General features: G+C 40.6%; 1 protein-coding gene across 10 annotated transcripts in view; it reads left to right on the top strand.

The window, feature by feature from the left end:
- Positions 1 to 16,166, top strand: part of RYR1 (ryanodine receptor 1) — a 375,187-nt gene that overhangs the window by 94,101 nt on the left and 264,920 nt on the right. For 7 of the 10 annotated variants that reach the window (XM_068250550.1, XM_068250546.1, XM_068250551.1 and 4 more), the window contains exons 4-10: positions 3,271 to 3,291; positions 8,816 to 8,890; positions 9,289 to 9,367; positions 11,812 to 11,924; positions 12,011 to 12,110; positions 14,579 to 14,675; positions 14,764 to 14,838. In XM_068250550.1, the coding sequence (XP_068106651.1) occupies positions 3,271 to 3,291; positions 8,816 to 8,890; positions 9,289 to 9,367; positions 11,812 to 11,924; positions 12,011 to 12,110; positions 14,579 to 14,675; positions 14,764 to 14,838 (560 nt within the window). The remainder of the gene's footprint in view (positions 1 to 3,270; positions 3,292 to 8,815; positions 8,891 to 9,288; positions 9,368 to 11,811; positions 11,925 to 12,010; positions 12,111 to 14,578; positions 14,676 to 14,763; positions 14,839 to 16,166) is intronic. The other 3 variants (XM_068250552.1, XM_068250553.1, XM_068250548.1) reach the window with 1 other exon arrangement.

The raw sequence follows: 16,166 nt of genomic DNA, 5'->3' as shown, positions 1-16,166 counted from the left end.
AAAGAATTGCACCGCTTTCATACACTAAAATCCGGAAATAATCATATCACGAGGGAGTTTAACAGGGATGTGGGGCTATAAAGATCGTAACTTGGTGGGTTCCGATCTCACAATCATTGGCGTGTGCTTATGATTCTGTAAACCAAAGTTTTCCAAAGCTATGTTTGCAGTCTAAGGCTCCCTGCACACTGCAAATCAGTTTTCTGATTCTGATTCCGATTCTGTTTTCGATTCCGATTTTCGATTCCTGAATTTTTCCTGAATACATTCAACAGAAAAACTGATCAAAAAACGCAGCATGCAGTAAAGATTAAAAATCTGAATCGAAATCGGAGGTAAAAACCGATTAAAAAGCGGAATCGGAATTGGAAATGCATGCAGTGTGCAAGAGGCCTAAGTCAGCAACATCTTAATGCAGCTGAAGGGCTTAAACAGGTGGCCAAATCCCAACACAACTGGTGACTCTTCCAATCGATATCTCTATCAGTAACCTTTCCAGTAGGTGCTGCAAATCTACTGATATTAGTTGTACGTAATTATGGGATATTTGGATAAGACTCACATTACGGTAAGCTGTGAGGGCCTCCTGACTCTTGATCTAATACTGTTTCTTAGGGTTTTGAAATGTGTATATACCCTATAGTGCACTTGCCTGTTTTCAGAAGTATGTCTGTGCCAAGCACGCTTGACGGGACCTATTGACATGTATTTCACTTGAACAAAACACGATCCTGTCAGATCACAACTAGTGGCCAAACAATGTTGCCAGAATGCCTGCTCTCTTTGCTGCAAGAAAGGTGCTGTCAGTACATTTCATAGGAAGCTCCACTATCTTAGAAGCACTGCTATGAAGAGGACCTTCCAACTGTCTTGGAGCTGATTACCCCACTCTCTATTGGGCCCAGGCTCCACCAATCAAAAGTTTTCTTCAGTCATCACAGTGGCCAACAGAAGCCATTAAATTAGTATATGAACAGTCAAGCAGGGCTTGGTGCTAGAAGTGCTGGGACTTAGGTCCAAATCAAGAAGGTATCAAGGCCATCATTATATCAGTGTGTTCAGGATTCTGGTGCTACTGTACATGCTTCACAAGAGTTATTTTTAGATTTAGCCTACAGGCATCACAAGGTGGCAATACTGTCTGATTACATGTGGCTACCTGACAAATTTTCTTTAAAGTGAACCTGTCATAAGAAAGCTTTTGGAGCTGCCTTCTTGGACATCATCTAAAAGTACCTATTTCCTGACTATTTCTTCTCCAGAGAGTGTCCTCCAGTGTCGTGACCTTTAACCACTAAGCTGTTTCATGAGAAATGAATGGCCTAAATGATGGCTAAAGCCAGCAATTACATTTTTACTCCCGGTTCTCATCAAGTTAGCCCCCACCAATTTATATCCCCAAACTGTGCATAAGCGTCACTTGTGCACAACCTTAATCCCCATTTCACTTATACCTAACCCAAACATCCACCCGGCCCAGCTTTCCTTTGTGGTGCCTATTGCTAAACTTTTCTAACCCCAACCTCCCTTCAGGCGCTCAACATTAACCTCTGCTCTTGTGCCTAACTCTGTCCTCCATCCCTGATGCCTAAATTTAACCAACTTCCTTAGCCCGACTCTCCTTACCCTGAGGCATAGCTCTGAACTTTATATCTAGTGTATATCTGGAACTGCCCTGGCTTGGTGTTTAATCCTAAACTGCCTCCTGAATCTTATGCCTAACCTACCCTCTGGTGCTTAGCTTCAAGTTTCTTTTGATGCCTATCCTTAGATTCATCCCACCTCCTAACCCTTTGTATTACCTAAACATGAAAGAAAACAGATACCTAATAAAAAATCCCTCCTTTTGCCTAACTCCACATCCACCCCTAACCTCCTTCTTGGTGCCTCACACTGTGAAATGAACATGAAATTAGATGAACTGCATTGAGCTGACTCAGTTTGTGATCTCATTGCAGTATATTTGGGATCTTCTGTGTGGTCCAGCACCTTCATCAAATTCTGGTTCCTTTTGGTGCAGACAGAGATCAAGTGCTGAGATAAAAAGCCACTGCATCCTTTGTAGGAATAACAAACTGCTATGTTACTTGGCTAGCGGAATTTTCTGCCTTAAATACAGTCTGCATAACCTACATAGCAACAAATCCTTTTATCAGGCAATCTGTTTTTTTTTGTATGACTAGTTGTTTCACCCAAAAACGATTGCAGCCAAGAAAATACAATAAAAAAATAAAAATACGGTACCTGCAGCCTCCACAGCTCTCAAGTGACAGGTTTCACACGCACACTTATAAGCATGCAAACATGAGTCCTACAAACATTTCTGTCTTACTTGTCCTTTAGTGAATAAAGCCAAACTACAAGCGGAGCATGGACAGTATTTGTCAATGTATGTAAAATGCAAATCAGGGCTCGTTTTTACTAGGTGCGCATTTGTGTGTGTGGGGGTTTTTTTTTTGGGGGGGGGGGGGGGGGGTTGCACACAAATTCACACACCAGTGAATTCCTGTATGCCTGTTTCCATTAGATTCAAAATTAGCATCTATGAAAAAAATCTTGCTGCAGTGTTACTATTTTTCGGATGCCACATGCAGTTTTCAAGTGCATTTTCCCATTTGCATTTTTACGTGTTTTCACATTCGCATTTCACATTAATGTCAATAGAACTACCTACTGGTAAAAAAAAAACAAAAAGCACAAAAAATTAGCACATGTGAATTTGCATGAAGATTCACATGTATGCATATGCGAATTCACATTTGCATGCAATTTCTGAGTCCTCAATGCTTCTAATGGAAACATACCCTAAGGTTAGGGTCACACTTCAGGTTGGGGAAAAATTGCAGTGTTTTCCCACGGCAGAACAGCTGACTGTCCACAATAGGGAAATGCACTCATTGTGCAATAAAAAGCAGCAGTGTTGCCCCCCCCCCCCCCTTGCCCGCTGCTCCCAGTGCACTCTGATTGTGCATTGGGGGGCATTATGTGCATTTTAGTGGGTGTTTCTGCCTTATAGAAATGCCCACAATTTTTAGCAAGTGTGACCCTATTATAAGTGCAATGCATTAAATGTTTTGGTACATGACACATAGTAGAGAATATCCACCTACAAAACCTGTTTGGGTTCATCAGTGCAAGATAAATGTCTTATTGTCCAGATTGTCTGTGTGTCAGATTCAATGAAGCTGCCTTGTCAAGCTCTCTGTGACATAATTTCTTCTGTCTTTTGTTTTGGCTTTCTCTTTTTCTTATTTCTGGTCGTCATGCTAGCCGCCCAATTTGGATAAGTGGGTATGTTCTGTGGCCTTGCTCTGCTTCCTCCTGTGATTTCCCTCCCCTCCCTTTCCCCTTCTGGTGGAACCCCATCACTCCTCACCCAATGAAGAGACTTTCCAAGTTGTTGGCCAAATTATACACTTCGTTCCTTTCCCCATTTATATCCCATTTTCCATGCTGCACATCTACAGCCTTCAGTTTCAGTGGTCCATGTCACCCAGTCTGCCAGGGTCACAATGGCACTTACATTCACAATGGCATGAATCCTCAAGAGAGATTCTGTGACCAAGCTTTTCTTTTGCACATTGCTGAAATTCTTCAAATCAGCTGTCTTAAAATCACTCTGGAAATAGACTGCTCCTGTCCTGTGGTTTTCTTGAGACATGAAAGAGAATATTGTTCCTTTATAGATAAATATTTAGGATAACTTGTCACATATAATATCTCTCAAAGCTGACACAGCATATAAAACCATATGTTGGTATTAGCTTAGCTGTTCTGTCGAGGCCAGGTTCAGAGAAGGACACTGAGGCTGCTTTTATAAAGAGAAGTGCAAATGATATCTGGAATAAAACCAAAGCAGTTTCCCAGACTAACCAATCAAATTGCAGCTGAAACAAGGATTCTGATAAGTTGCTCTAGGCAACTGATCCACTTTTGCTCCAGCTTACTGGCTGGATAGCAAACTGGTTAAGGGCTCTACTACTATAATAAGTTCTTAGCCAAGTGTTTCTAAATTTTCCAATTTTGCTCCAATTACTGCCTGATGAAGCAGGATTGTACCTGTGAAACGCGTTGCATTGTGGAGTATTTGAATAAAGCTACTTGTTGACAAAATATGAACAGATTTGTGTCTATTTTGGGGAGGTAAGTCCACCACTACCTCCTCTTTTAAATGTGTTTAATACATTTTATACTTTACTGGTGTCTCTGAACTTACAGTTCAGATCTAACACAGGAGACCTGGCTTTGAATCTCTGCCCTTCCTGTTCAGTATGCCAGTATCTATTCAGTAAAAGAACTTGGTCAAGACTTGCTAACACTTCTTCTGCCTGTAGAGCGTACCCTAGTGGCTGCAGCTCCGGCGCCTTGAGTCACCCAGAAGAAAAGCACAATATAAATGTTCTTGTCATGTCTGCTCTTCTCCGTACTTACTTTGATAAATGAACCTCACTGTATTCAGGCATAGCCTAATCTGAAACTGTGAAGTTTCGAAACTCAAATTACAATCCCATGGAGACTTCCCATGCCCAGAAATAGAATTTGGCTCCCCAGATTAAGTATTGAGGAGAAGCATGAAGTATATAGACAGTCTTCAGCTACCACATGTATAGAGGAGTTAGAGAACTTAAAGTGAAAAATGATGTAGAAAAAAAAAAGAAAAAGAGAACCTGAACTGAGTAAAATTATTTAAAATAAACACATGATATAGCTGCAAATGAATAGTACATACTTACATCAACGTCAGTTCCTCTCAGAAGCTCACCATTTTCTTCTTACAGTGATCCCTTCCAGTTCTGACAAGATTTTGTCAGAACTGAAATATACCAGTTTCTGTCAGTTACAACTGAATGTGCAAGGTAATGTCCATGTATCCCTATGGCTCAAGTGGGTGATATTACAGATTAACAGTGTGCTGACCAGGTAGCTGTAATGGGGTTATGGCCATTTTCAAAATGGAGGACATAGAATTCCATTGATCACATTGGACAAAAGGGGTGCAGGAAAGGAGAAAGAGATTGATGACTATACATGTTTGTTTGTTTTTACTTTTACTTTTCAGTTCAGGTTCTCTTTTAAAGTGGGATTATACTCCCAAAAATAAAATTTCAGTAGCGACTCTTAATTACATATGCATAACGCTGTCCCCCACTCAGACAGTGACATACTACCTGCTGTTCCAGATTCCCAAACACAACTAGATCGTCATGTAGAATGATCCACTACTGACACAGAGAAGAGATTGTATGCATTATTCTTTCAATCTACAGAGAAGAGGAACCGAAGTTCAAACATGAGTCTTATATACAAAGAGCCAAAAAAAGCTGTTCCTTTGTGTCGCATGACAACCAGGCGGTTTCAACTAGAATGTGTTATTGTTTAGAGTGAAGGAATGAAACACATGTAGATACACTATAAAAGCCTCAAAGATACCTATAGGTGATTCTACTGAAAAAAAATACCTTCCCCTCGTAGGAAAATAAGCCCATCTTCCATAGGACATCTCAAACGTGTATTCCGTTCTCCGTGAGTACTGTATATGACTTTGGTCAATTATCTAACACTTCATTAAAAAAGCAACTTGGGTATGACTTGTTTTAAAAAAACAAGCTACAAACTCCCAGAGTCCTAAACACTGAGACTAATTCTTTCCAGTGGTGGGTTATTTGGGTGCACATTTTGGGAGATCAACTATTAGGTCTTCCCATCCCAACAGGTAAGTACTGCTAGCATCAACCGTTAGGATATTCGTTGAAACTAGTGTTCAGCTTTTAACTAGTGTTTTTGTCAGGTAAGGGTTGGCGTATTGGTAATAGTTAGGGCTGGCTAGGTGTAAACTGCAACAAACATCAGTAACAGTAACTGTTTTGAAGATAATTTCATATCATAGATAATGGTTAAGGTTGACATTTTGCATAGGTGAATGTCAGGCTCAGCTGTAAGATTTCATCTGAGAAAGAATTAAGGTTAGACATAAGGAATTGATTAGGGTTTTTGGAGGAGAGAGTTACTAGTTAAAAATCGAAATCGGGTTATGTTTAGAGTTGAGTTCGAAGAAATTAGGGGTTACTCAGGGGATGAATGTATGTTATTTTGATGGGGTGACTCTTTAGTGCATAAAACCACTCACCTGGGAGTGAGGAGTTTGTAAAAACTGCAGCTGCCCCCGTAGGTGGATGTACACCTGGCTTTAGTGATTCAGTTCAGTTTTGGGAAAAGAGATGTATGGATTGTTAGTCACTGGGGTGGTAAGTATCAACAGGTGGATAGTAACCTTAGTTCGCTAAAGGAGGAAAAGGATTAGGAGGATTGATGGACAATTGGGGTACCAGAGACCTGCAGTAACCCTGACAGAGAGGGAATACACAAGGCTCAAAGGTAATATCAGCTGGTAAAAATCAAATTGGGGAGTAGATTGGATATACGGTAATAAATGTCCACAGTAAAATTTCTAAGACAAAAGAAGGTGAACTTGAAGTTTAGGATTAAAGAAAGGGCAAGTGATAATTCTACTGCCGAGGTAAGATGGGTTAGAGGGGAGGGACACTACACAGAAGGGTGGGTTAGCTGGGGGTAGTTTTTTGGATATTAGGGTTCTAAGCTTAACCCTAGTATTCTGCACCCAAAACACCCAGTGCTGGGGTGCTGGTGGCCAAGCTCCATTTTATTGTATTATCTGACCTAGCGAGTGATGTGGTTCCAGCAATTTACCTCCCCACTCCTGTATACGCTGGTCTCCTTGTTTTGCAGCCCGTGTGCCGAAGTCTTTTCATTTTGTCCTCTTTTTTTTATGTGACCTCTTACGACTAGACTTTCTTTCCTTAATTGACTCCTGTTTTTGATTCCTTCTCTTTCCTTTCTCCACCGCATGGTACATGCCAGACATCCTTTCTAACAGGTGTTTCCCAGGTTTCTGAAGATCTTGGAAATTACAAATATGGATTCTTTCAGGCACTATAGTGTACAACTGGGTGGGGTGGGGTTGGGTTGGGTTATAGGTAGAAGGCTTTACTGTGCTTAAAAGTAGTAGCTGACTAAATTCTTTGAAAATATTGCTTTATAAGGACATATGTATGTATCCAACAACCGATACAGAAATGATCTTGTGGATAAAAGTCTCAAGGTGGAAAGACGATCTGCTACAAAACATTGTATGGTAGCTGATCAAATTCTCTTTTGTGCTGTATGGGATAATAAAAGAGGCCTTGACTGCAAAAGGCAGCACGAGTAGTGCTTATTCTAATCAAAGATCAGCTCACACTTATACCTTCACAGCACATCAATAGGTAAAACTTGGTGCACACCAGTATAAGGCCTTCCGTATGAAGATAGTGAGAGCCAGTACTGCATCAAATCATCTCTGAAATGGTTTAATCCTTTGATGTCATATTTGAACCAACATTTCTGAGCCTCACAAGATTGTCCAGGTTAAGATGTAGACCACCAAAAGTCAGGGCCAGATTTCTGGAAAGGCCGCAGAAGCCTGGGCAGCCCAAGGGGGTACTTGGACATGAAAGAGGGGTTGCTACATATGAAAGAGGAGTCTGAAAATGGGTAGCAACACATGAAAAAGGGAAACTGATGCTCAAGGGAGCTGTTAATGCTGTTAATGAAAGAAAGGGGCTGCTGTACATGGATAATACACAAGGGGGCTGCACATGGAATGGGAGAAGCACTGCTGCACAAGAAAGGGGAGCCACAGCATACTTGATCTAGGGGCACAAAAAGTATAAATTCGGCCTTGCCAAAAGTTGTCTGCTTGCTTATCAGATGTGATAAAGGAGTCCTGTGAAGGACTGAAATGCTAGCTTTAATATGACACAAGATTTAACCAGTCTTATGATTAGATGTAGACACCTCTGTCATCTCACAAAGGGAATTGAACAAGTGTGTGCCAACTAATGAATGATAGGGTGATCATAAATAGCCCTGTCCAAAGGCCATAATGACCTCTGCATACATTTACATAGCTGGACAGTATGGTGGATAATAGGAAGTCCACCATCAGAAGTGCTTGTTGTTGAACAACAAGGTTCTCTGACACTCTGCAAATCTACTCCAGATCTAGCATCAAAGAAGATGGAGCAGAGCTGTCATTGGTGATGCACTAAACCCTTTTCATTGACTTCTGGGTAGAAAGCTGAATATTTTAACATGGGCTTGTGTCTTTCAGCCAAACAGTGAGACCTCTGCCCATCTGTCATTAGGCTGTCCATATCTGTGCAGATCTTGTATCCATTCTGTAGAAGTATTACTAATCCCCCTAATGTTTGTGAAGTTTCTCCGCAACTTGCTCTTTTCATTTGGATGTGTGAAAGGATTGAGGGAACGATCCTTAATTGGTCATGGATCATTTCTAGCATGTTTGGAAATCACTGTGATAGAATTATTTTTCCATCACTTGATCATTCACCATGGCATGTTGTTTAACAACCATTATGCTATCTAATTATTGCTAGAGAGATTTGGATTAGCATTATAGTGGTCTGTGTATATCCGGCCTTGTTCTGAGCTCCGATTATGCATTTTTCCATTTGGTGACTCCATACATTGTCTTTTGCATGTTTTCTGTATAGAAAGTATTTTTTGTATTGTTCACAATATACATGCAAACATTTGGAGATAGTGAGGGCAGTAATCAGTTATGTTGCATTATACTATATACATATAAATGTACCTACATATAAATGTAGGTGGGATCATCAGAAGGTTCTGCTTGGCAGTGGAGCCAATAGGAAAAGAAAGAAAAAAAAGAGGGTTGTCTACAAAAAGCCAAACCCCTTTTTGTTTATTGTTGTTTTCTTTTTTCCTTGTTAAGTCTTCTCAAGGTGGAGGTCATAGAACATTACTCTACGGTCATGCCATTCTTCTGCGGCATTGCCACAGCGACATGGTAAGTACTTTGGGCTATAATCTGTAAAATTAGTTTTACTATGTCATCTTCTCTGCTAGTGATGAACATGAATTTTGCATAACCGTAATTTCACATCGTAATTTCGATGCAAAATTGTATTGCGAAATTTTGGGGAAAAGTCTAATTAGTTTAGTTAATAAATGTAAAAATAATGTTCCACGTAATTTCGTGCTGACTTTAGTGGTTAATAGCAAAGACCGCATCGCATTGGGTTTTGAGAAAATCGGTCTTAAAAAAAAAAATTACTGTAACTGCATTGGTCGGTGAAGATGATTGATTGGAAATGTGTAATAAAGGCATAATTAAATAGTAGTGAACTGCGTAGTATCTTTTTTTTTTTGAGCACCATAACATACTTTTGTTGTTTCTCTGAATAGTATCTGTGCTGCCTTACAACGTCCCGGTCCTTAACTGATAAGCTGGCATTTGATGTTGGTCTACAGGAAAGTTCTTCAGGTAAGACCTACAACCAACCAAGACAGGGTTATAACCCTTATCTTATAAGGGCTCATTCACACTACACAACACATGCACGATTGCAATTTTGTGTCTGCATTCCCAATTCAAGGCAAGTGCTACGCAGTGTGTTATAACGCGGATGTCGATGGCCTCGACATGATACGACTCACAGGGAAATTGGGAATGTGCACAGGAACGCACAGATGTACTTTGAGCAGGAGCATAAAAAGTCAATAGATTGCAAGCAGTGGGTGGTGCGTCATAACTGACAGCGCAGCACATAGACCTCAACTCACTAAGCAGTTTAGACTAGTCTACTGATGGTTTTTAGTCTACTGATGGTTTGGTGTAATGTTTTAGACCTGTTTTTAGACCTGGTGTAAAACATTTGGTAATTAGGTCAGTTAAGCAGGGGAAATGATCAAAAGATGCAATTAACAAAGGCAAACAAGGAGTAACCACACCCACTTTTTCTGACAAAGATTAGACCAGCTAATTTCTGACAGTCATGACAGTTATGACAGTCATAGCTACTCATTTGTGAATTGCATCTTTTGATAATTTTCCCTTCTTTACCGACCTAATTACCGAATGTTTTAGACCAGATCTAAAAACTGGTCTAAAACATTTGGTAATAATTAGTGAATTCCCTTTTGATTCAACTGATTTATACCAAACCATCAGTAGACCTAAAACCACCAGTAGACTTAAAACTATCAGTAGACTGGTCTAAACTGCTTAGTGAATTGAGGCCATAGTGTAAATGAGTCCTAAATAGGGGCAGCATGGTGGCACTGCATGTGGAAAGTATGTTGCAGTTGATAATACATACATTGGTGGACTACTGAAAAGGGTTATTGGCTCTGGCCTGTTATAAATGGAACAAGTTGAGTATTCTGTAGCTTTTGGCCCAGATACAGAATGCCCCTATCCATCCCATAGAGCAGTTTTGCTAATTTACATACCGTACTTCCTGTAGGGTGGGATTTTGCCAAAAGAGCGTAATGTGTTCCCAGGATTATTTTAGCATCCATATGCCATAGGCAAGAAGCTTGATGGAGGATAGTATAATTAGGAGCATTATGTGTTAGGGTACCTTTCAGCAGGGCAAAAGGTAGATTGTGGGTCCTATCCATAGAGGAGAAACCCAATAACTCAGGCATTTGCACAGAATTTGATACAAACCAATAGGAGAGCTGTTAAATTTGTGAGGCTAGGTAGTACAGGTGGGGGGTGGGTATAGCTAAACCACCAAGAGTCCAGGGGCATTGCAGTATTGTTTGCTGAAGCTTGGCTCTGGATTTGTTTCAGACTATGGAGAACATCTCATTTGCCTTTACTTTCTGTCCTGGAAAAATACTAGAAATCTAGAACTTTAGTATAAACTGTGGTGTTGCTTGGGATTAGACATGAGGGATGACGAAACTAACACTTCTACTCACAACAAAATTAAAGTTGCATTTTTTTGGTGTATCTAATGGAAATGGTATACACACCTCCTGTCAGCACAGGTATGGATACACAGATATAAAAAATTAAAAAGGCACTAACTCCTATTAACATTAACCAAAAGTAAAATATTTTTCTCTTGGAGTTTAAATGGTGTTAAACCCAGCCTATCATCTTTGCTATTATTTACAGCATAAAACCTACTACCAGAAAAAAATTGGTAGCAGAACAGCATTGAAACAGTAAAACACAGCACTTTCTTTTTCAGTAGGAAGCTTAGATCCAAAGTTGAGGAAGTGATTACATTATTTTGTTTGTTTCCTTATCAGCCACTATTAGTAAACATTCCTAGCAGTGCTTCACCTAAACCACAAGCATAGAGTGTACATAAAGATAAATTCTCACTGGATAAATTATAATCCATAAATACAGCAACTGTGCAATAAATTGTAATGGCAGCTTTTTAGAGCAGATAAACTATATTTGGGGGACGTGTAATTTGTAAACAGAGGATAATACCTTTACACAAAAGCAAATATAAGAACTGCATGGGCAATAAAAATTAGGAAAACACATTTTCATTGAATGTTATGTCAGAGTTTGATCATGTTTAAAGGGGACCTGAAGTGAGATGCATATAAAGGTTTCTATTTTTATTTCCTTTTAAACAATACCAGTTTCATGGCAGTCCTACTGATCCTCTGTCTCTTAATACTTTTAGCCATAGACCTTGAACAAGCATAAATGTATTTCTGACAAAAATCTGACAAGATTAGCTGCATGCTTGGTTCAGGGTTGCGATTCAGACACTACTGACCAGAAAGATCAGCAGGACTGCCAGGCAACTGGTATTATTTAAAAGGAAATAAATATGCCTCTTGCTTCAGGTTCCTTTTCAGTTTCATGTTCTAATACTTCAAGTTACAAGTCAAGTAGTCAAACACATGATTTTCCAAGTTTTCCCATGTAACTGTGTGTCTCATAATGATCAGGAGAGGCCTGCTGGTGGACCATTCATCCAGCCTCCAAACAGCGCTCAGAAGGTGAGAAGGTGCGAATAGGTGACGATCTGATCCTGGTCAGCGTGTCCTCAGAGAGATATCTGGTAGGTTTACCAGAGGTCACCAATTCTAAAGAGGAGTTGTGTTAATGATCACATCCGTTCTTCTAACTTGTCTGTCCTTATTCCAGCACCTCTCCACTGCCAGCGGGGACCTGCAGGTGGATGCCTCATTCATGCAGACCCTCTGGAACATGAATCCAATCACTTCGGGCTGCGAGATAGCTGAAGGTAGGAGCCTGTAACACTTGTTTATATTCTTAGTATGGTTTTATTTAACTGAAACACAATAATAAAGCTAAACAGCTTTACTATCTTGTAAGCCAGTTCCTCTAAAACATACATGTCAAACTCCAGCCCGTGGGTCAAATCTGGCGCTCAGAGCCATTAAATGTGGGCCTCAAATGGTTCCCCCACTTGGCATTATGTTTGGCCCGCTCTAGACCACCAGGGAAGCTATATTGGAGGTGAAGCCCTAGAACACCAGGGAAGCCGCATGGGGGAGGTGGGGGAAAGCACTAAACAGTGGGCAACTGTATAGGGAAGGGTGGGGGCCTCTAGAAACCAGGGAACTGTATAGGGGAGGGAGGACCACTAGACTCCAAGGAACTATATGGGGGCTGGAGGGGGGCCATTAGACACCAGGGAACCTTACCTTATAAGGGAGGAAGGTGGCCAGTAGACATTGAGGTTGGCCAGTGTACAAGTCAGCCCACTTTGTATTTGCGTTTGACACCCCTGATCTAAAATAATCATTTAGGTGTTGGATGGGTATTAAAGAGGAAATGTAGTGAATATAATATAATGAATAAAATTGCTTTTTTTAAACAATATTTATTTTGTAAATGATTTAGTCAGTGTATGTCGATTGTAAAATATTTCCTCTCCCTGAATTACATTCTGATATTTATTGCGGCAGAATCTTTAGTACTTGGCAGGTGATATCTGCAGAATGTTTTGTTACTGAGAGCTCTAAAGCCAGTAGAAAATATACCTGGTCTCCCAGAATGCTCTAAGCTGGGAGAATTCCACATACCTAATCAGCCTAGGCTAAACATCTGTGGGAAGTTGGGGCAACATTCAATATACAACAATCTATAGGTATAAGAAGTATTTCGGATGCTGAAACCTGGAAAATTACCATAAAAGTGGGTATCCTGAATAATTTACTGCATTCTGCTATATGTCACTACAGTTCTTCTTTAATGAGTTCAGCTTGCTTGATTTCAGGACTTTTTACTTTCTGTGTAAAGGTTTTAGGCTCTGAAAAAAATGTAAAATGCATATTCCGTAAATGAGATACTAAAACAAACTGTAACCCAATCGTGGGCAAACTACTGCCCGCGGCCGCTATGAAGCCAGCCCGTCGCTAAAGGGGTCGATTCCTCCCTTCCTATCCTCTTCCTCCTGCCAACTTTTCAGAAATGTGTGCAGCATGCAACAACACAAGGCACTCAACCAATCACTCGTTCCAGCGGTGATCTCCATGGCAACCAGCGTGTCACATGACACTGCCATCACCATGGAGATCACAGATTAGATTCAACAAGAGTTTACAACCAATTGACTACAGTATATACTTGCATATAAGCCGGCCCGTGTATAAGTCAACTTTTTCTTGTTTTTTGAGGGAAAAGTGGGTATCACTTTTTCTTGTTTTTTGAGGGAAAAGTGGGTACCACTTTTCCCTCAAAAAACAAGAAAAAGTGATTGACTCGCGTGTAAGCCCCCTCCCAATATAGCCCCCTCCACAGTAGCCAGATGTTCCCCCAGTACAAGTAAGCCCCCTCACCATAGCCAGATGTGCCAGAGGTTCATACAGCTGTGTCTCAAGAAACCTCTAGATGGCGCCATAGATATGTAACACAGCGATTGCCACACAGGAAGAATCATTGCACCACTGACATGTTGCTTGTGCGCTCCACTCCACTAGCCAGGGGACACGGGTAGTCTTGTGCAGCACACTCTGCACACTATGTTGCTGGGGATGGGGGGCATGGACACAGCAGGGAGCCAGCTGGTAAGAGCAGGATCACTAGAGCACAATCCTTATGCTCCTCTGCCGTTAACAAAACCTGTTTTGCTCCACTGACTCACATATAAGCCGAGGGGGTAACCTTTCAGCACATTTTTTATGCTGAAAAATTAGGCTTATACACGAGTATATACAGTAAATTGTTAAGAATTACCATTAGAATATTACTATATTAGTATTACTATACTATAGTAATACTATACTATTCTAATATTACTATTGGAATCTTTCATAGTTGATTTGGGACATTGAGGTTTATTTTATGCCAATCTGATCACAAGTGGCGTAGCTAAGGGCCCCAGTGCAAGTTTTACACTGGGCCCCTCTAAAGCAATTGATAGGGAGATATTCAAAGCACATATAGAGGTGATTACTACAAGCATAGAACCATTAAAGAGTGAATACGAATACAACAGTTGAAAGAGTGACCCTTGATGGGCTCCTCTGGTCTAGGGGCCCGGTGTGGTCACTACCTCTGCATCCCCTATAGCTACAACACTGCTGATCGCATTTGTCTGATCGCTCGGGCAATACTTTGCTGAAAATTGTACTGTTAGTGGGTAGATTGAAATTAAAATATACATTTTAATATGTTTATATTGCAAAATGCACCAAACTGTCTTAATAGCGATTTTACTAACTGTAAAATTTAAAATTTCCGCAGGATTTGTAACTGGTGGAGATGTTCTGCGTTTGTTCCATGGCCATATGGATGAATGTTTGACTATTTCCTCCACTGACCAAGGGGAGGAGCAACGCAGGTAAGTGACCCATTGCAGATGCTGGAGAAGAGGGCAAGGAGTGAGAACTGTAACGAACACATCCCTGTCTGCCTCCTTCTGTCTTCAGGATCCCCCACTATGAGGGAGGGCCAGTTTGCTCTCATGCACGTTCCCTGTGGAGGCTGGAGCCCTTGAGAATTAGGTAACTTTCCTCAATTCCTCTGTCAGCTCATTTTAACTTCATAATTCAGAATGTTCCACAGAAAAGCTGCAGTCACCATTTCCAGCTTTTATATAAGTGTGTGCAGACATTTTTACTTTGCTGCACTTTGTCCTGGGAGGGCTTAGAGTCTCGATTTTCAGGAAGTTTTGCCTTGTCAACTTATTTGTAATTGCCGTTCAAGAGAAACCCCTAAATGTGCAGAGGGAAATACAAGTATACAGAAGTGCTCTGCCTGCCAGAAGATTTGTAACACCGTTGTTATTATTATTATTGGTTTATATAGCGCCAGCATCGTCTGTGGCGCTGTACAACAGAATACAGGGTATAACAAAACAATATAAACAATACAGTTAACGGTACAAGATCAAGGTGGATTACAGCTGATGCAGCAAACAAATCAATAACACATTTTTCCGTAATGGTGGAAGATATGCACACATATTACACAGCATTAAAGAGACACTGGAGTGAGAAAGAAATATGATATAATGAATTGGTTGTGTAGTACGGATAATTACTAAAACATTAGTAGCAAAGAAAATATTCTCATATTTTTATTTTCAGTTATATAGTGTTTTTTATAACATTGCATCATTCTCTAATATTTGTAGTTTACACAATACTCAGCATTGTACATGATTTTACAGAGCAGGCCAGTTGAACTATTGAACTGTTCAATGCAGAGAAAAAGAAATTACAATGACTGATACTTGAGATAACAAGCTTCAGAAGACAGAGCTCTCTGCAACTTTGAAAGTCGTGGAGCTCAATGGCTCTTTTGTATAGATAACTGGAGTTACTTAACTCTTCCTGTACTGGAAACAATATTAGACTTACGTCTCTGCTCCTGATGTTTTATTTCTTAGCTGTACTACACATACAAATCAGTATATCATAATTTTTTTCCGCTTCAGTGTCTCTTTAACCAGTTCAGCCTATCTGGACGAGCTTCCTCGTCCAGATAGGCACTGCTGCTGCCGCCGGCTGGTGCGCGCGATCAGGCACGCCCCCGCGCGCGCTCCTGCTGCCCGCCGCTAGCCCCCCGATCAGTGAATGGGAATATAATTCCCATTCACCGATCTTCCTTTCCCTGCAGAAATACCAACGCTTTCTCTCCAGAGAGCGCGGTATTTCTGCCCCCAGGAAACTTCTCCCCAGCATTTTAGTTCCTGGATGCGAGATCGTTCGCATCCAGGACTTTTTTCACTGTCATCTTGTGGCCAAATAGTAAACTGCACCCACATACATTTTTAATAAAAAAAATATATTATTTTACATTTAAAATTAGCAGTTCCCTCCCACACCAA

Source organism: Hyperolius riggenbachi, chromosome 8, assembly GCF_040937935.1.
Source record: "Hyperolius riggenbachi isolate aHypRig1 chromosome 8, aHypRig1.pri, whole genome shotgun sequence".
Classification (NCBI taxonomy): domain Eukaryota; kingdom Metazoa; phylum Chordata; class Amphibia; order Anura; family Hyperoliidae; genus Hyperolius; species Hyperolius riggenbachi.
The sequence above is the reverse complement of the archived record's forward strand: the minus strand, read 5'-3'. Positions and strand labels throughout refer to the sequence as shown.